The sequence below is a fragment of the Adiantum capillus-veneris genome, chromosome 20 (genome assembly GCF_014529385.1).
Source record: "Adiantum capillus-veneris isolate H3 chromosome 20, ASM1452938v2, whole genome shotgun sequence".
In the NCBI taxonomy this organism is placed as follows: domain Eukaryota; kingdom Viridiplantae; phylum Streptophyta; class Polypodiopsida; order Polypodiales; family Pteridaceae; genus Adiantum; species Adiantum capillus-veneris.
The window spans coordinates 131,869,824-131,891,262 of NC_140950.1; the positions used below are offsets into that span (position 1 = coordinate 131,869,824).

At 44.5% G+C, this 21,439-nt stretch overlaps 1 protein-coding gene across 1 annotated transcript in view; it reads left to right on the plus strand.

Annotated features, from left to right (window-relative positions):
* The first annotated feature begins 8,128 nt into the window (after positions 1-8,128).
* The window catches only part of LOC147433248 (uncharacterized), a 54,417-nt gene continuing 41,106 nt past the window's right edge, over positions 8,129-21,439 (plus strand). The window contains exon 1 of the mRNA XM_086492873.1: positions 8,129-8,385. Coding sequence (XP_086348999.1) covers positions 8,220-8,385 — 166 coding nt within the window. The 5' untranslated portion in view covers positions 8,129-8,219. The remainder of the gene's footprint in view (positions 8,386-21,439) is intronic.

Genomic DNA, 21,439 nt, shown 5'->3' on the forward strand with positions numbered 1-21,439 from the left:
CTCTTTGCCTTTTTCTGCTTTCCATTCTCTGCAGTCTCTTTTCATGTGACCCTTCTTGCCACAATGGTAGCATTCTATGTCACTCTTGCCTTTAGCACTGCGGGACTTGCTACGAGACTGATTCCTCTTTCCACCTTTGTACTTTTCTTTGGTCCTTTCCCTGACAACTAAGGCTGTTCCTTTGCCTTTGTCCATTGTCTTTCTGTTGGTTTCTTCAGTAAGCAGACTTCCTTCTACACCTGCTATGTTCAAACCATCTGGAGGTGCAGAATTACTCAAAGCTGTGCGAAAAGTGTCCCAACTTTCCGGCAATGTGATCAACAGGAACATAGCTCTAACAGGTTCATCAAACTTGACACCTTGAGCTGACAACTGACTGTAGATGGTGTTGAATTCATTCAGATGATTGGACATAGGTGTCCCTTCTTTCATCTTCAAGTCAACAAGCTTCTTAAGCCAGTATACCTATGAAGCTGCACTCTGCTTCTCATAAAGATCACTCAGCTTTGTCCATGCTTCATAAGCCGATATCTCGTCTGCTACATTGAAGTAAACGCTTTCTGCCAAAGTCAGCATAATGGTAGAAAGTGCCAATTCATCCATTTCGCTCCATTCATCTTCGTCCATATCTTGTGGTTTTATCCCCTTGAGCTTTATAGGTTTTATCTGCTTCTTTTGTACCAACACGTGCCAAATCTGCTTCTTCCACAATGGGAAATTGGTTCCATCCAGCTTCTTGATATTGTAAAGAGCAATGTCCTGTGATCCAGCCATAGCTACGCTTCACAGTAGTTTACTTTCCTGGGAAAAATTCGGCAGAGTTTCCCCTGTAAACTGACCTCTGAACCAATATCAACCTGTCAAATGAACCAAGAAAGCTTCAGATTGTGCAAAAATTTTGGTAGAGTCTCCTTTGTAAAATGGATCTGGTGTACTCAAAAACAGACCAAAAATAGCTCAAAAAACATTGTCTCTCTGACACTGTAAGCTGCGGGTAAACCTATCCTGCACCTGTATTGTCTCTCACTGTCCTGTCACTGTCCTGTAAGCATAGACTGCGACAATGCCTCAACAGCAATAAAGCAAAGATGCAATCCCAACTGTTTAACTCACAGTCAATACATCCTAGCTGCCTATCTAAGGGTGCTCGAGGGATCGCTCCAAGACCTGTATCACCGAAAGGATCTCAACATTCGAGAATCCCCCAGCTCAATAAAACCTCACTCGACCCTCAACAAAGGCTGTAGTAAATCTGACAATACATAGACTTCCCACAAAGTCATACATCCACAAATTTCCCACTATATGTTGTAACCGCTGCGGCGGTTGTTTGCTGCGTGACTCACAGCCAGCAAACCCTCAACAGACATACATCATCTCTGACAATACATCCCATGTGGAAGTACCTGCAATCTCATGATGAAATCTAGAATATCAAGCAGCAAACACAAGCTACCTGATGAACTAGTGGATGTCGCCTACAGTCTGTGTGTAGATGCGCCCGTGTCTTATGTGACACGCCTCCAAGAACTGTGAGCCGTCCTTCGATGTGTAGACAGCCACAAATCAGCACTCTGGGAGTGCCGATATCCTTAACACCTACAGTCGTAGTCCGAAACCCCAAATTTGCAGAGTCGGATCTGCACCCGCCGAGACCACGTAGTCGAAAATGGCCTGCGCAGAACTTTGTCGAAGCCGAACGGTGGCCGAGATGACCTCATAATGAAATTTTGAGAACACCAAGCCCTTCGGGCTTACCCACAAGATTTGGGGCCATGCCTTCGCTTGTCGAATCTCACTCCAATCTGAGCAGGTGACTCTGGCTACCTGCAAATGCTGCCCCGAGCCTCGATCTGAGCTCTGATACCAGTTGAAGGAGTACGAGCGGAAGTGTGACGCGAGAGAGAGTGCGAGAAGAAGAGCACGACGATATGGTGAACTCGCTCTACTGTAATGTGTAGAGCATAGTGAGTTCTTATTAGGTTTTTACAAAAGAATATGTGTGCATACTTGGCGGCCCGCCCACTTACATGGGCGACCACATTGGGCTTTATACCCCAACAAAGACAAGGTACTAAGACATGGGAAGATTATCCGATGGTATCTTATTAAGTTCCAAAATTATCCTTTTGAAGATGCTAGATGGATACAAGGAATACAACTTACGGATAGTATGAACCTTGTCAATGCTTACAATGCTACACTAGAGTAAGCAAATGTAAATGCTTTCTAAATGAAAAATGTTTTTGTCTTATAAGACTAATCCTCTTTTGTGCACAAATTTAAATCATATGCATGCTTAGAATCATGTTTGTGATGACGACGTCACTCAAACACAAGTAGAATTTGTCACTCTACTTTTTGACTATGATATGGACTAAAGAGCAGACATGCTTGCGACATTTACATCTCCCAAGCACCAGATGGACTAGTCATCCACTATGGAATGATGTGATGGGGTGAAAAGGGATCCTCTACCCGCTAATATCTAACCAACCCAAATGATTTTCTCATATTAAATTAATCATTTAATGTGGGAGAATAAACGAAAACAAGGGTTAGAATAGAGACATGTATCTCAACATGGGGCCAAGGTTAAAGGGGTCCAAATGAAAGATGGTCTGTTAAAGAGAAATGCTACCTAATGGAGCTTAAAGACCTTAGGGTTAGCTTCATTAAAGACCTCCAAAAATAGTGTTAAAAAATCTTTTGACCTTAGGGAAGCTAGGGCTGATCTTGAGGTGGGAATCCTACCCAAGCATGAGGTGCTTGTCGTGCTTCCTGACTAAGGTGTTTGTGGGAACCTTGTCCAAGCTTGAGGTGCTTCTCATGCTTAAATGACTAAGGTTCTTGAAGTGTTCAATTCAAACATGATCTCTCAAGAGGCATAAACAATTTTCATGCTTAAATGACTAAGGTGCTTGAAGTGTTCAATTCAAACATGATATCTTAAGAAGCATAAAGACACATGTCAAGATCCTCCCCATTTGGCCCTCATGATGTGCTTGAATCCTATAAGCTTTAAATGGGTCCAATGAGAATCTAGATGCATAAAAATAAATAATTAAGTTCTTTCTCTCAAAGAGAAAAAAGAGGACACATGTCCAAATGATATAATTAAATAATAAGAGAGAGAGAGAGGTGGACCAATCATGAGAGGGGGTATACTCCCCCCCCCCCCCACACACACACGCTCACTCTTGTTGTGTGAAGTGCAAAGTGCAAGAGCTCCATCTCCTTCTCCGAGCTTGTTGAGAAGTTGAGAGCATACACCAACACTCTTGGCTATGGAATGCAAATCCAACCAAGAGCCATGCTTCAATGCTTAAGCTTGCCATCTTCTTCATCTTCATTACTATGCTATTATTCTATGCTAAGCAAGAAGAGTGATGATAAGTGAGGAAATATTTCTTTCTCCTATGAGTGATTCTTCTTCCTCTTCCCTACCCTCATTCCCTGCTAGCTCTCTCCACCTTCGAAGGTGTTTGTATTATAGATTCTCCCATCAAGAGAGACTTGGTACAATACAATCTTTTTCCTCCTTGTGACCTAGGTGATGCAATGAAGATGGAAAGCTTCATGTATCACGAGCATAACATAAACTTTGCAAAAAGCATTAACTATCCCAAGCCTCAGTCCCAAGGCCTTATTGTTAGGTTCTCTAATACTCTCTTGTGCAAAAGTATTGTTCATGCCAAGTTAATTAAGTACTATGTTTATGTTGCTACCATCAATTAAGTTCACCCTTTATGTTCTCAAAGTAATCTCACAAAAATGCTCACTCTCATTCTCTTAATTCCATTATTCTCAAAGTTTATAGGCCATTTCCATTACAACCTTACGTAGTGTCAAGCAAAATGTCCCATCATATACATAACTTATAGCGAGGATACCATAATGGGAAACTCCAACTACATGTATCATCGAAGGTATCTCAACATTTGAGAATACCCCAACTCAAGAAAAACTCACGCAAGACCCTCCAAAAGATAAGCAGACACAATGACTAGCCACAGTCTTAGAAAGGGCTCTTCCGATCCGAGTCTCAATAAAGACCGAGAAATTGTCAAATAATGTCAAGAAATGTCTCCACATGGTGTACATTGGGCGACATCTACAACTCAACATACATGAATAAGAAACTGCGCACAAACATGCACCAAAAACTGATGCAAATAGTGTACAAAATCCCTATGAGGATATCTACTCTAAAAAGAGCTCAATAGCACACCTGCCAATGCATAACAATCTGCAGAGAAACTGTAACCATTGCCAAGAATGCTTGTGGAGACACTGTGCCTGTGTGTATCTAAAACCTAGAGAGATAGGCGCATGCGGGCTCAAAAGCCCCCTGTAAACCTGCTTGAGAAAACTTGAATCTCGGTGTCGACTGGAATCCGATACTGACTTTGGCCACCGGACGGAAGTGCCGAGAACTGCAATGCTTTAAGCCAAAAACGTAGTCGAAACCTATATGTAGCCTATGTCATGGGCTGGATTGTCAGAAATCTTTCGCTTGATGTGAGTGATGTCGAGAAAACACCAATGTGTGTCATTCGGTGAGCTATGCACGGCTAGAAGGCTATGCTCGCTTTGTATGTGTGCCAAAAATGACAAAAAAATGGCCATCGTGGGTTTTAGCCAATGGTGAGGTAGTGGGAATGTCGTAATCATTGGGCTAGTCGGGACGATGATAGGTCTCTCTCTATATCTATCTATCGCTACCGAGAAGAACGCTCGTGTATGTGTATGCCCTAGCCAAGACCATTGATGGGAAGGTTCACTTGAAGGTTTATATGTGTGTGTGTGTGTGTGTATAAGTGTGTGATACACATACAACCACCCAAGCCTTCAAGTTTTGACACTCTCCCCCGCACACAATTTTCCAAATTTCCCTACGTTGCTGCTGTAAGCTGAGCAGCTCGATTGTAGTGTGGCTTTGCTACACATAAAACCACCCAAGCTTTCATGTTTTGCCACTCTCCCCCCCACACAATTTTCCAAATTTCCATGTGTGTAAGCTGAGTAGCCCAATTGTAGCGTGGCTTTGCTACTCAAATTTGGGGTCAAGCCTTGAGCTCCCCCTAATGCTCCTCAAACCACCAATTCAAAGGTGTGTATGTGACACACACCTTCCAAAAATATTCCAAGCTCTGTACTGGTTCAAAAATTTGTCGATTTGTTATCCATTGTCCAATTTGCAAAATTTAGACTCCATGCTACCCAAATGCAGGTTGCTAATGTGTGTGTGTGTGTGTGCGTGCGTGCGTGCGCACGCAATAAAGCCTCAACCTTCACTACAATTTGTTTTAGGTTAAAGATTCAACGCTTCTCTCTTTGTGTGTATTGCCTAGTAGAGATCTGCTGTGCTGCTGTCGATTTCAAACTGCTTGATTTTTAAATTTTGGAATTTAGCGCTACTCTCGTTTGCTTGCTTCAACACTATTGATCTTGAGACACGCAACCACACAATCACGCTGCTCCTTGGTGTTAGTTGCGTGCTTTCTGTTTCTATGCCTACTACTTAGCTCCTACGGAGATCCAAATTCACTTTTGATGTCATGTTAAGCTATAATGAAAGCTCTCTTGCTACCCAAGATCTCCTCGATTCTCTTGCTTTCGGACCTGTTGTCTATTCTCTTCTCTCAAGATTCTATTGCTTGAACTTCAAGGAGAGTTGCAAATGAGAGGGGTGTGGAGGAGATGGGCCGGGCTCGAGCATGCTTACTCTGATACCAATTATGAACAACAAACGGTAACCCAAAAAGAAAGCCACTTTAATCATATCTGTCTATGCGGTTCGGGATGTTTAACCATATATTGGTGTGTGTGGGCTTATTTATTTTTTGTGTATAGTACAAGGGTTGGTAAAAGAAGTTAAAAGCGGTGATCTCGGCTACCCATGTTGAAAAGTGGGCGGAAGGTTTTGAGCCCTCGTGATTATTTGACACCCCTTGTGTCAGATGGGATCAATGGTCCCTATGAAATGGGGGCGGCAGGATTGGTTTTGCGCCGTCCGATGTAGATTAATCCCCGAGTGATCATCATGTGATCACGATCAAAGTGAACCCCAAGGAAACTCAATGTGAACATCAAGTGATCCCCGTGTGATTTCCTATTGAGATGTGATAACCTTGTCAACCCACCTATTCCAAAGTGATCACTGTGTGACCCTAACCATTCCAAAGTGATCTCCAAGTGAACACCGTATGATCCCCACCCTGTCACTTTTCCTATATTATTTTATGTTCTCACCTCCATTTCAGGTAGCGCGATATAGCTTAATGGGAGAGTTGTTGTCTTCGGTGTGGGAGGTGGTGGGTTCAAGTAGTGGGGCAGACTCGACCATAATCGTTTTATTCTTGGGAATGAATGGACGGTCCACATTATCCAGAGATCGTGGACCGTTGATCCTACCTGACAACGGGTGTCAAATAGTCACATGGGGGGGCGGGGCGGCCTCGTCACTTCATGGCACGGTTCCAGCCGGGGGGGGATCTATGGTGGTAAAGAGAAGCGGAAATCGCAAAGCAATCTCAGCCGTCCGTCAACTCGGTGAACTAGGGGTGAACTAAGGGTGAACAAGGGGCAAAAATGGCGCCTTGAGTTCACCCCTACTTCACCCCTAGTTCATCCGCTTTGCGGGGTGTGGGTTGAACCAGGGACGTCTCGGTTGCCACATGAATGCCCTACCACCACGCTAGCGCGGGTCGCTACACATGTTGGCATGGCACATGATCACAGCCTAGTTTACCCGCCCGTAGTTCACCCGTAGTTCACCCCCAGTTCACCCACCCCTAGTTCACCCCCAGTTCACTGCATGATACAACGACTGAAATTAAAGCCACCGCGCCTCCCCAAATTTGGGCCCTAGATCCCCTCTGAGCCAGAGCCATGCCATATAGTGACGAGGGCGGGGCGGGGGTGTTGCCCAGTTTGGCGTGGGGCTGGAAGAGAGAAATTTGTTTTTCACCCAATGTGCAACTGACGCGTGGAGCCATGCCCCTTTCAAGCTCCTCGTCTGAACAGCCGTAGCTAATACTAGTATGACCGGCCACCTTCGGCGGCCTCTGTCTTCATCGTCTAGCCTTCAGCTCGCAACTCTCGACACTTGTAAAGGGCACTCTCACTGCATTTATATACATATGTAAGTTTTAAGGTTCTAGTTAGTGTATTGTTCTTCTTCGCGAATAGTCTGTCGCGATGGTCCCTCCCCTACTTTGTGCGGGCGTTGAGATGTTCTGCTCTAGCTACGTCACGCGGGTTGGGGGCCCCTTTGGTGAGTGGTCTGGAGGTGCATGTTGGCTCTCATGCACGGATTTGAACGAGCTGCAGGTTCAGATGCTGCCATGGCGGGGGTTATGCGAATCAGGGTCAGGGGAGCTCCAGGGAAGGGGCTTCCGGCTGCTCCTGCTTGCCTTGGCAGTTTGGGGAGATCCAGCATCAGATTTTTTTTTGCAAACTGGCTTGGCGGCTACCTGTCCTTCTTCCAAAGGCGAATCGCTCGCCTGGCCAATGGGGGTTGTGTTACGTTTGCTTGGCTTGGACTGGATGTGGTGGACCGGAGGACTTTACTGCGTTGCTCTGTTCTGGTGTTTTCCGGATGGTCATGTGTGGCACGGAAGGTTTTTTCATTGAAGGGTTTGGCTCCCCTCAAGAGCCTTTGGAAGGTGGATCAGTGGGCTTTTGGTTTTGATGTGGCTTCGGACATTTGGATGCGTTCTGCGGAGTTCTACTTATGTCAACTCGACATGGCGGCCCTGGTGGGCGTACGGTTTGCTGGTGGTAGCGACACCGCTACGGTGGCACCTCGGGGCTCCTATTGGTGATGGGGACTTTGGGCCCCGCCCTATCGGCTTGATATTATCTCTGTTATTTAATCTTTTCTTTTCCGAAGGGTGGCTCCCTGTTAGCCGATGTATTGCTGTTGATTCATCTGGTAATCTCATGTGAGATGGTGGTAGGATAGTTGGTATGCAGTATTGCTTTGTGCTTCCATGGCTCGGTTCTGGGCATAGACTTGATCGTAATTTTTTTTGGTTTAATACAATACTACCCACATATTGTGGGTTTTGCTGAAAAAAAAAGAAAAAAGAATACATATACATATACATATAAAATAGATTGGCAAACAGCTCACGGGTAAATGATCGTATTCCAGGCTGCCTTAGATTACAGGCGCACGTGATTATAGGGTTGCAGAAAGCTTTCAGAGTAGAATGCAGACAGCTAAAGAAGCAAGGGAGGCACGGCGAAAGCGTATTCTGGAGAGAGGTTCGGATCGTCTTGCATACATAACAGGAGATACATCCAAACAGCATTCGCTGAATGCTTCTCCAACTCCCCCCCCTCAAGGAGCCTTCTCCGTTGCTGCCGAGACCACTGGTATGTCATTCAATTTACATGCACCACAGATCTCCTTCCGTGCTTTTCTTGAGCGAGCCTTTTGTCAAATGCAGTCTTTGTTCCGTGAACTAATGATCTTGCAGAAAGCCTGACTGGATTTTTGAACTGGCTATCATCTGTTTAGAATGTAGATGGAAAGAGATTATAATCTAGCCAAAGACATTTAGCATGGTTGAAGTCGTGATGGGCTTGAAAACCTAGCTCCAGTTGCTATCTCTTCTCTATCAGAAAATTCAATCATCAAAAAGGTTTCATGCGTCTCGAGAATTTGCTAAATGATTGATAGATAATGGGAGCATATGAGAGTGTATGCTTCTGTTGTCAAAGCTTATGCATCTCAAGTGAATGCCCATTGCGATGCTTTTTATTTATTTTGTCATTTTAAGTATGAGTGTAATTACTTACTTGACATGAGTCTAGGCCGGGCAATCTATGTGGGGTACTCATGGTCCTCCAAGAGAGTATATAAGTAGCACTCTACCCTCATTGTATAGTTATCTAATTCATTGCCTTGGTTGGTTTGGTTAGAGCAAACTCTCTCTCTCTCTCTCTCTCTATGCTTTTGTAACTTCGGCTTTGGGCTTATCCTGGATTCATCTAGGTATGTAGTTGCATATCCTCTTGTTGCACACAGCATGATCATCAGCATGAAAGTCAGTACCCATCATGAGCATTGTACAGTGCATAGAACCCATTTCCCCCAATTATTCAATTTTCACTTATTATTTAATAAGTGACTTTTGTTGGAAAACTAGGTAGGGCAATTCTGCGAAGTCAGTATATAAGAAACCTAGTGCTAGCACTTTTTGGCAGAAGAGGCAACAAAACCAACTTACAGTGCACCTTCTCAGCAAGACCGACAGGTGACCTAGCATTTCCAGCCAACAGCAAATCAACACCACGGAGTTGGCTACAATTTCAGCCTAGCGTTTTCAGCAGTACTAGATCAGCCCTTTCGTTTTGCAGATCCCAGATCAGCCCTAGCGTAAGCAGATTGCAGATCAGGCCCAGCGTTTTTGCATCTTGCAAATACCTCTAGCGTTTTGCAGTTCCCCGGCGACAGATCAGTCCCTAGCATCAGCGTTTTCAGTTTCAAGCACTTAGACACAGCAGATCAGCCCCTAGCCTCGCAGATCTTACCTACCCGCAGCAGATCCTCGTCGTGCCGTCGAGTCAACCAGCGTTTTCAGTTTCAGCCCATTGTGTGCAGATTTCAGCATGTGCGTTGTCACAAACTGGTGACGTGGCATGCCCGGACACCAAAGTGGCAGCAGACTTGCACACACACTCCTATTGCTGAAATGCTTACGTGGCAGAATTTCCACACTGCTGTCGTGGCATGCTGTACGGCTTTCGGTGATTTGCGACGCAATATGTGGCAGCAGGCTGACGTGGCAGGGCTGTACGGAAACCACTTTTTGCGCTATTGGAAAAAACCTACGCAAGCTGAAGCTTTGGAGCATTGCTTTATTTTAAGATCTTTTTAAAAGTGGGCTCTGCTTTTGGGCATCCCTTGTAAACATATAAATAAGTGGGCAGGGCCCTTACAACTTAAAGGATCTGGACGCAGAGTATGAGAGTGAGAACCCTCCCACTCTCTTGTACTATGAACACAGATTAATACAAAAAGAAATACCGAAAGAGGCGCCAATCTTTGGGGCCCACATCTCTAGGCACAGAACTCCGCCGGGCCGTGTCGAATCAAGTGTGAATTGTGGACTGTTTTGAAGTGAATCTCTGCTTTGTCGCGGTAGAATCTTGACTTGGAGTGTCCAAGTTTTTTACAGTGGTATCAGAGCACGGCCGATTTCTCTTCTACCGGGAAATCCGACCCTTTTCTCGCGGCACTTATGGATAACAACAAACAGTCGACTTCCTCTGCATCTGGGGATGCGGGAAGAGATCAGGAAGAAGATTCTCATGAAGAGTACGGCCCGCCTCGGCCTACTCAGGTGGAGATTGAAGGGATGGAACATCGACAATTGGTTTACGATGTGACAAAGATGATGATCAATCTTGCGAAGGATCCGAAATTTGCTATATTTTTGACTCAGGCATCCTTCGACGAAGTGCACACCCAGTGGCAGAAAGCCACAGAGCCACCCCTCAAATCGGCACTCAAGAAACCTCCTACTCCGAGGATGTTTACAGAGCAAGAATTGGAAGAGGTGGTTGATACACGGATTACTAAGCTTTTTGACGCGAACAACAAAGCCAAAAAGCACGACAAAAAACAGAAGAAAAGGAATTGACTTCCCGGGTTATTTGGGTCGTCAATCTACTTTTGCCTCGGCAAGAAAGCAGAAGAAGCATGTGCGATTTGAAGGAGTACCGAGTTCTTCTTCTTCTTCTAACAGTTCTTCTAGCTCTTCTGACTCGAGACAGGAAAGGGAAAAAGCGAAGCAAAAAACAAAGCTTCGGAAAGGGCAAGAAAAAGGCAAAGAAGACTAAGTTTTGCCCAGTTTCTGACAGTTCTATAGAGGACTCGTCTTCAGATAGTTCAAACTTCGACAATCACAGATTTTATGCAAAGAAGAGGCACTTTTATAAAGCTAACCAGGATGACTTTCTCAAGGATAAAAGCAAGAAAGTTCGAGAATTTAAAGAAGGTGGATAGTTAATTAAGTTTGACATTTTTTTTGGATTCCGAGATGCTTCGAGGGCTTTGGCCTTCATACAATAGTTTGATATAGCTTTCTCTGGAGGGCATTACTCAGAGCACTCCAAGATTCGGAGGGCTACCTCATACTTCAAGGGAAATGCTCGAACATGGTGGTCCACTCTTCTATTGAACAAGAAAGCGCCAGTTAAATGGCTGAAATTTAAAAGGCTTTATATAACCGGCCCGTACAACGTAGAGGGCGGTACTATTTCAATTACCTGTTAACTTTACACAGAGCACTGAGAAGGGAAGAGAACACAGTTGCGTCCAGCGACTAGAATGTCACTGCGCACACGAGACCGACACCCTGTAGGCCCCAAAGACTGGCGCCCCTTTCGGTATTTCTTTCTTCAAATTAAGATAGACGATCCGACCACTTAGCACAAGCTTTCACAAAGCTGTCCAAACCTGGCGAGGGCTGAAAACGCAGGTTTTCGACCGGATTTCGATAGCATAACGGCGCAAAACCCTTGTAGGTCAAAAACACCTGTCTAGGACAGATTCCCTCGATATCTGGAAGCTTTCTGGTGAGCTGTCACAGAAATTCAGCGGGCTGTAATTCTCTGTTTTTCATTGCCGGGAGCCCAAAAGCCTGTACACACATCCCAAGGCTCTCACGAGGCTCCCCCGATGTTCCCTTGTAGTTTAGGTGCGAAACCCTAAACCTGCAGAAAAACACAGCAGGCTGTAATTCCCTGTTTCGGATCGTTTTTAGCGGAGCGAACATTCCTACGCGTGTCCCCAGGGCTCCCGCACGCAATGGGACAGTTCCCCTGTGAATTGGACGAGTTTTCACTCGAGAAAACTCTCCAAACTCGCAATCTTTCGTGATGGAACTGTGCGTACTTGTGGGGGATTAGCAATTAGCTAATCCGGTTCCTGTTCAGAAGGCTCTTGCCTTGGCAAACGCGCATAAACCCCCAGAACTGTACATAGGTCAAATGAGAAGCCCACTAGTGGGGCATAACATACTGTACGTAGGGGAGAAAGAGAGCAGTATGTAGCGTGCGGGGCATCACTCCTGTCACCATACTGTGCATAGAGGGCAAGGTAAGCATTCCATAGCTTCTGTACTTGCTACAATCCACCTGAGGCTGAAAATGGCGCCCCCTTTGTTGATATGCAGCTCGTTTTTGCCTCCCAGAGTGGCAGAATCGCTCACAGGCTGACACGTCGCCCAGTTTCCGAGTTTGGGCTTTCCCTGCTAAAAATATCTCAACTGGTGCGTCAGTTGACTTGGCAGCAGAGCAATAAAATGTTCCCCTTGTCATTCCAGAGCTAATGATGCGAACACATTTTCCGGTCAAAAATAGCAGTTCCCTAAATTTTAGGAGATGCTTCCATGGCGTCCCTATCGGTCTCCTGACCATCATTGAAGACTACCATTTGACCAACATCTACAATGTGGGTTAATTTATTGGCCCCTTTCAACTTATAAAGTTGCAGTGACTTGACGAGTGGCCCAAATTCCAGTTTGGCGCACACGAGCTTCCATACTCATCAGAATTCAGTGCTAACTTGCCCGGGCAGTCCCTGTCTGACCGACCTAGATCCCCGATGTGAGAAACCCATTTGGCTGCAGCCGTTTTACACTGGCCATGCAATGTCCACTTGCACCTTTTCAAGGGTTTTGGCCCTTGGGACAAACAAGTAAAAATAAAATAAATATATCTAATACTTATTTACGGAAGGCAACAAGAAAAATACACCTCCTGGTGACACTTTTTATTTCTTCTTGGTTGACTCGGGAGTACGAACGAGACATACGAATTGCTTGGAATCATCTTCAGATGACCAAGAAAGATACTTTGGACGTATATTGCGAGAGATTTTGGAGCTCTTTTCTACCCGCTTCTTCATTTAAGAAGATCTCGTTTAAAGAACAGATTAAGCGGTTTAGCTGCAGACTTCCTACAAAGACCCGAGATCACTGCTTAGAACAAGTCAGATTCTATTCAAGAACTGATGAGTCATGCGAAACGGGGCTTTGCCATACATTCATGCAGTGTGACTTACCCCACAGATGAGATCATGACGTAGAGAACCAAATAGACCTCAAGAATAGAAAGATAAGGATGCACGACCTCGGCTCACTCTTCGGTAGAGAACCAACTACATCAAAGAGGGGAAGTGTTTTGGATGCGGGGAACCTGGGCACATCTCCGCGAAGTGCCCTAATAAGGCACAGAAAGAACAAGATGAAGAAAGGCCAGAGAGTTCAAAAGCAGTTGAGGAACGTAGACGAAAAGGCAAGATGAAAGCAGGACTGGTTCCAGATTGCATGGGTACTGACCCAAGCACGATTGATGGAAGTACAGAACTTTGCCGAGCTTGGGGCAAAGTGAAAGACCATGAAGCAAGGTGGTACCAAACGTACTGTACGTGGCGTGTATGTACGTACTGTACGTTGTGATGAGCGCGCGGCGGTGTGTGCAAGTGATAGAGCACACGAAGATGTGCAAGCCTTGAGGCTTGAAGCGGAGGCACAGTGCTGCAGAAGGGAAGAGCTAGCAGAACGAAGAGGGAGAGAGAGAGCGCTCACATTTTTAGGGAAAACTCAATGAGTGAGTTTTGGGTTTTCTCACTTTTATTATAAGTGACCTTTAAAAAATGTGTCCAGGTTCAATAGAACCTGGACAAAGTATAAAAATGTACAAAAAGGGGTTATTTAGGCCTTTAACCCAACAACCTCCCACTTAAAGGCATAAATGACGCCTTTAAGTTAACCAACTCCCACCAACTGTATGCAATGCTCATGTTGAGCCTTAGCAAGACTCTTGGTGAGAACATCTGCAGGGTTATCCTGTGTGTGAATCTTAGTCAAGGTGACTAGACCATCCTCCAATACCTGTCGTATGAAGTGGTATCGCACATCAATGTGCTTTGTCCGTGCATGAAACATGGCATTCTTGGCCAAATAGACAGCACTTTGGCTATCACATCCCAAGACAGGAGTACTAGCAGGCATACCAAGCTCTTTGACAAGTCTGCCCAACCATATGGCCTCTTTAGAAGCCTCAGTGGCTGAAATATATTCAGCCTCAGAAGTACTCAATGCCACAATTTTCTGCAGTCGTGAACACCAAGAGACAGCACCACCAGCAATAGCAAACACATAGCCACTAGTGGACTTCCTGGTATCCAAGTCACCTGCCATATCTGCATCACAATAGCCCTGCAACTTCAGGTCACTTTTGCCATAGCATATACACCTAGATTGTGTACTTGACAAGTATCTCAGAATGCATTTCACAGCTTCCCAATGTGCTTTGCCGGGATTGGACATGTATCTATTAACAACTCCCACCGCATGGGCAATGTCAGGACGAGTGGCAACCATAGCATACATAAGAGAACCACAAGCTGATGCATAAGGGATTCCCTTCATAGCATTCACTGCCACGTCATCCTTTGGGCAATCAGCTTTGCTAAGTTGTGTGTGTGGAGGTAAAGGTACTCCAAGTGACTTAGCTTCAGCCATGTTAAACCTATCAAGTACTTTAGCAATGTACTTTTCTTGAGATAAGAAGAGCAATTTCAGCTTTCTATCTCTCTTGATTCTCATGCCCAAGATGTGCTCAGCATCACCTAAATCCTTCATTGCAAAAGCTAAATTCAGCTGACGTTTAAGAGCATCAATGGTAGACTTATGCTTCCCAGCAATCAACATATCATCTACATATAGCACAAGGATTATAGGACTTCCATCATTATCCTTCTTTGTATACAAACAATGGTCTGAATGGTTGCGTTTAAAGCCTTGAGACGGCATAAGAGTATCAAACTTTTTGTACCACTGACGTGATGACTGCCTCAAACCATACAGTGCCCTTCTTAGTTTGCATACAAGTTCCTTTCTATCAGGAACTACAAAACCCTCAGGTTGCTTCATGTAGATATCTTCATCAATGTCACCATGAAGAAAAGATGTTTTTACATCCATTTGATTCAATTCTAAGTCAAGCACTGCAGCGAGAGCAAAAAGGACACGCAATGTCGTAAGCTTTACAACAGGAGAAAAGATCTCTTGAAAGTCAATCCCCTCTTTCTGTGCATACCCTTTGGCAACTAACCTTGCTTTAAACTTGGGCTTTCCATCAACACATTTGACCTTGTAAACCCATTTGTTAGGAAGAGCCTTTCTTCCTTTAGGCAATGGCACAAGATCCCAAGTATTGTTTGTATGCAAAGATTTGATTTCCTCTTGCATCGCAAGCTCCCACTTACTGCTTAACTCACATGATTTTGCCTCTTTATATGTAAGAGGCTCACCCTCATCTGTCAACATAACATGATGCAAAGAGGGGTCAAAGCGCTGTGTCAACCTTCTGACACGAGTAGACCTGCGTACCCAATGATCTACATTCTCAGGCACAGGTTCTACATCAGGAGGCAACTCATTTTCAGCATGCTCATGCTGCTGAGAATCATTTTCAGCCATGACAGGTGGCTGTCCATCCTCATTTGGAGCATCTAAATCATGTCCTACCTCTTCTGGCTCAAGGTTAACCGGCTGATTATCAATTTCAGCTTGCGGTAATGCATCCCAAGGCTCTTTTTCAACATCAATAGGTGGCAAGAGAGACTGAAATTTGACCGATTTCTTGTCAATTTCAAAAGATGTAGCATTTTTCAGCAATTTAGCCTCATTGAACACTACATCTCGGTTGCGTACTACCCTCTTAAACTGAGGCAACCATATCCTGTAGCCCATTTCACCCTTTTCCCCATAACCTAGGAAGAGTCCTTGGATGGACTTGGCATCTAGCTTTGTCCTCAAGTCATTACGAACATGGACAAAAGCCTCGCAGCCAAACACTCTCAAATGATCATAAGAGGCAGGTTTGCCAGACCAAACCTCCTCTAGAATGTCATTTTTCAGCGTACTGTTAGGAGAGCGATTGCATACATGAACTGTAGTTTTCAAAGCCTCTCCCCAAAACCCACGAGGGAGATTAGCCGTGGACAACATGCAACGCACTCTCTCACATAAAGTACGGTTATACCTCTCAGCCACACCATTAGAAGATGGATTATAAGGGGCTGTCAACTCCCTTTTAATCCCATATTCTTCGCAATAACGCTGAAATTCAGCAGACGTGTACTCCCCCCCATTGTCAGATCTCAGACATTTAAGCTTACTACCCTTTTGCGTGCTCACAAAAGCATGAAACCTCTTAAATGCATTAAATGTCTCACTCTTATTCTTTAACAAATATGCCCAGCCTTTCCTAGTGCAATCATCAATGAATATAACAAAGTATAATGCACCACCAAAAGACTTAACAGGCATTGAACATACATCGGAGTGAAATAAATCAAGAGCATTAGCTTTGCGCGAGACACCAGAATAATAAGAAGACTTCTTTTGTTTACCATACAAACAGTCATTACAAAAATCTAACTTGGTGCCCTTTACATCAACCCTCTTCAAAGAGGAGAGCACATCAAGTCCCTTATGGCTCATATGGCCAAGTCTTTTGTGCCACAACTCCAAATGAGAAGCAACTTCGGCCACTGCAAGAAACTTGCCAGGCAAAGCTTTGCCATGTAAATAGTACAATGTACCACTCTTGCATCCCTTGACAATGAGCATTGATCCCTTAAGCAACTTCCATGAACCCCCAACAAAAATGGTTGTATAACCCTGTGCATCCATCTGGCCAACAAACAATAGACTCTTCTTGATGCCTGGTACATACCTTACATTTTTAAGCATAAACTCTTGACCATTGTTTAATGCCAAGCGCACAGTGCCGATTCCTTCAATGTCACAAGCATGGTTATCCCCAAGGTAAACCTTGCCATACTTGCCTGCATGATAAGAAGCAAAACACTCCACAGATGGAGTCACATGAAATGAGGCACCTGAATCTACTATCCAAGAGTGTGCAAGGCTATCATTTGCACTTAGCAATGCATCAATGACATCTCTACGTGAGATAAGCATGTCTTCTGCATTTGCTACAACAAAATCTGAGGGGCATGAAGTTGCAACCAAGAGCTCCTCACTGTCGGATAACTCTGTGATAACCACACTAGAGGATACATTGACAGTCTCCGAATCCTTGGAGGAGGTACCTGCTGATTTTTCCCCTTTCTTATCCTCTGTCTTCTTCTTCTCCTGTGATTCCTTCTTTCTTTCCTGATCTTTCTTGAAATACCTGCAATCTGGCTTCTTATGGCCTTTTCTGCTACACTGAGAACAAGTCACATCCTTATCCCTAGACTTGCTTTTGCTCCTGTTTTGAGTCTTGGTACCTGTATGTTGCTTTTGACTTCTGCCTCTCGCATTGTAAGCAGAACTGCCACCTTCCCCACCACTAGACTTGTGTCTAATTTCCTCATTTAAGATGGAGCCTCACACTCCATCATATGTGAGGTTGTGGCTATTACTCAAAGAAACCACAAGCGTTTCCCAAGAGTCTGGCAAAGTCATCAACAAAAATATGGCTTTCAACTTGTCATCAAAAGGTTGAAGCCCAGTATCCTGTAGTTGACTCTGTGGGGGAGCAGGAGAGAGAGCCCACTTGCTGTCCTATGCAATGAGAGTGAAGGAGAAGAGGAGATTGGCACAGAAAGAGCACACGCAGAGAAAACGTGAGAGAGAGAGAGAGCTCGTTGAATTTTTGGGAAAAGCCACGCAATTTCTTTCGGGCTTCACATTTGAGTATATGAGTAAGTGACTAGGGGGCCATTCACACTTGGGCCCCCTCACTTATAAGTCTTTTAACTTATAAGTTAGTAAATACAAGGCACTTAGGCCTTTATTCCCTAACAACCTCCCACCTAAAGGCAATGTACCTTGGGAGATCAAAGAATCAACTAACTATGATACATCAGCTGATCATGCACTTACTCATCCAACACCCATCATCTGACGGCAATATGCAAACCGCTCTGCTGGAAGACTCTTGGTCAAAAGATCTGCAGGATTGTCATCTGTGTGCACCTTGACAAGTGTAATGCTCTTGTCATCAAGCACACTCCTGATAAAATGATACTTCACCTCTATGTGCTTTGTCTTGGCATGAAAAACAGGATTCCTTGCAAGCATAATAGCACTCTGACTATCACAGTGTAGCACAGGAACCGGTGACTTAATGCCAAGCTCTTCTACCAAACGCATGAGCCACAAAGCTTCTTTGCATGCCTCAGTGGCAGCCACATACTCAGCCTCAGTGGTAGACAAAGCAACACATTTTTGCAGTTTAGAAATCCAAGAAACTGCACCTCCTGTGAATGTAAACACATATCCAGAGGTAGACTTCCTGCAATCTGGATGTCCAGCAAAATCTGCATCTGTAAAGCCATGCACAGATGTCTCACTCTTCCCAAAACAAATGCACAAGTCTTTAGTGCCTTTCAAGTATCTCAAGATACACTTCACTGCTTCCCAATGCTTTTTGCCAGGATTGCTCATGTACCTGCTTACCACTCCCACCACAAATGCAATGTCCGGACGTGTAGCAACCATAGCATACATCAAACTGCCAACGGCTGATGCATAAGGAATCTTGGCGATTTCAGCCCGCATATCATCTGTGTTTGGGCAGTCATGTGCAGTCAGTTTTACATATGGAGGCAGCGGAGTACCAAGTGCCTTTCCCCCATCCATATGAAAACGATGTAGCACCTTATTAACATAATCTCGTTGAGATAGATACAGACGCCTGTTAGGTCTATCTCGAGAGATACGCATGCCCAAAATATGATTAGCATCACCAAGATCCTTCATGTCAAAGCGATTCTTTAAGCTTTGCTGTAATGCATCCAACTCCGTGACATTTTTACCCGCAATAAGCATGTCATCAACGTACAAAATCAGCAATAGAAGAGATCCATCACTTGCCGTTTTGATATACAAACAGTGATCAGAATTACTTCTTTTGTAGCCTTGAGACCTCATGAATGTATCAAACTTGTGATACCATGCACGGGGAGACTGTTTCAAACCATACAAGCTCTTCAAGAGTCTACATACTTTCTTCTCTTGCCCCTTTGACACAAAACCTTCTGGCTGCATCATATAGATCATCTCAAGCAAATCGCCATGCAAAAAACGCTGTTTTGACATCCATTTGCTTTAACTCCATATCTTCAGAAGCAACCAGGCCTAAAACAAGACGTAATGTGGCAAGCTTTACAACAGGAGAAAAAATCTCATCAAAATCAACACCATGCTTTTGTTTGTACCCTTTAGCAACCAAACGTGCCTTGTACTTAGAAGAAGCATCACATGTGACCTTGGTCTTGTAAACCCATTTACATGGCAGAGCCTTATGCCCTTTAGGCAAATCAACCAAGTCCCATGTATGGTTTTTCTCCAAAGACTGCATTTCCGAAACCATTGCTTTGAACCATTTCTTACTGTCTTCTCGTTGCATAGCCTCTTTATAGCAAGACGGCTCACCACAATCAGTAAGCATGACATAGTCCAAAGACGGTTCATATCTATCGGGGGGCCTTGTCACCCGAGTAGACCTACGCACCCAATGATCCATAACAGGTGGATTTTCAGCCTGTAAACCATCAAAATCAGCAGGCTGTTCAGCCGGTTGCATCGCAACAACGGGCGGTCTAGGAGCATCAATATGTTCCTCTACCTGTGGTGCATCAATGGCAACTTGTTGGGGCTGATTTTCAGCAGCTAATGGCTGATTTTCAGCACCATTTTCAGCATGTAAAGGCTGCTGAACATTGGGCCTTCTTGGCTGTCCATATGTAACATCTTCACGAAAAACAACCCGGCGCACTTCCTCGACCTTTGTGGGCTGTTTGTGCATGCAATTCTCATTGAAGATGACATCATTGCTGCGTATGATTTTCCGTAATGCGGGATCCCATAATCTATACCCCATTTCACCATCCTCACCATATCCTAGGAAAATGCATTTATGAGACTTTGGTTCTAGTTTGGTGCGCAGTTCACTCCGGATGTGAACATAGGCCTCACAACCAAACACTCTTAAATGTGCATATGAGGGTGGCTTGCCAGACCACACCTCCTCAAGCACCTTTCCACCCAAAGCCTTGCTAGGTGAGCGATTAATCAAGTGAATAGCTGTTTGCATAGCTTCTGCCCAAAAACCATGAGGTAATGCAGCATGTGACAGCATACTCCGAACTTTCTCTTGGATAGTCCGGTTCAACCTCTCTGCAACTCCATTCTGAGAAGGATTAAAAGGAGCCGTGAGCTCTCTTTTAATACCTTTAGTAGCACAAAAGTCAATAAATGCTTTTGATACATACTCCCCCCCATTGTCTGAGCGCAAAGACCTAAGCTTCTTGTCAGTTTGATTCTCAACAAACGCAAGAAACTTCTTGAAAGTATCCAAAACATCGCTTTTAGCACGTATTGGATACACCCACACCTTACGTGTAGCATCATCGATAAACGAGACAAAATATTTCTTTCCCCCTAAGGACAACTGTGGCATTTCACATACATCGGAATGCACTAAGTCTAACCTGTCAGACTTCAAAAAAAGAGACCTTTTGTGCGGTGTTTGACTGTGCTTACCATAAATACAGTGCTCACAATGAGAAAAATCAACATACCTCAAACACGGCAAATAACCACAATGAGACAGAGTTTCCATTCCTCTTTTACTCATGTGTCCCAACCGGCCATGCCACAAAGAAACACTTGGCTGCTCGGTTACGGCGACAACATGGTCACGCACACTAGATACATGCAAAGGATACAAAGTGTCCGATTTACAACCCTTGGCTACAATCCGGGCCCCTTTACAAATTTTCCACTTGCTATCACCAAAAGTGGTGTGATAGCCTGCATCATCTAGCTGCCCTGTACTAATCAAACTCTTCTTGAGTTGTGGCACATGGCGCACTTTGTGCAAAACAAAAGTCATACCATCAGCAAAAGAAAACTGGACACTGCCAATACCTGCAATGTCACATGCATAGTTATCTCCCAAATAAACAGTGCCCTGCACCTCACCTGAGTACTGTGTAAACCAATCCCTATGAGGTGTTACATGAAAGGAGGCACCTGAATCAAGAATCCAAGTATGCATGTCCACATCAGAACCCATAGCAAGGGTATGTGCATCCACAGAAGAGGCATTGAGTACATCAGTGCTGCTGTCACTGTCACAACTACTAGCAACATTGATTTCCTCAATCAACACAGTGCTCTTCTTGGCATTTCCCTTGTCCTTTGCATCAGTTTCAGCACCCTTGTTCTTCTCTTTCTTCCACTCATAGCATTCCCGTTTATAATGCCCTTTCTTTCCACAATGATGACACGCAACATCTTTCCTACGAGATTTGCTGCGTGTCCTGTCCTTACTGTCAGATTTCTCCCTCTGTTGAGACCTGCCTCTCAAGTGCAATGCATTAGAAGAC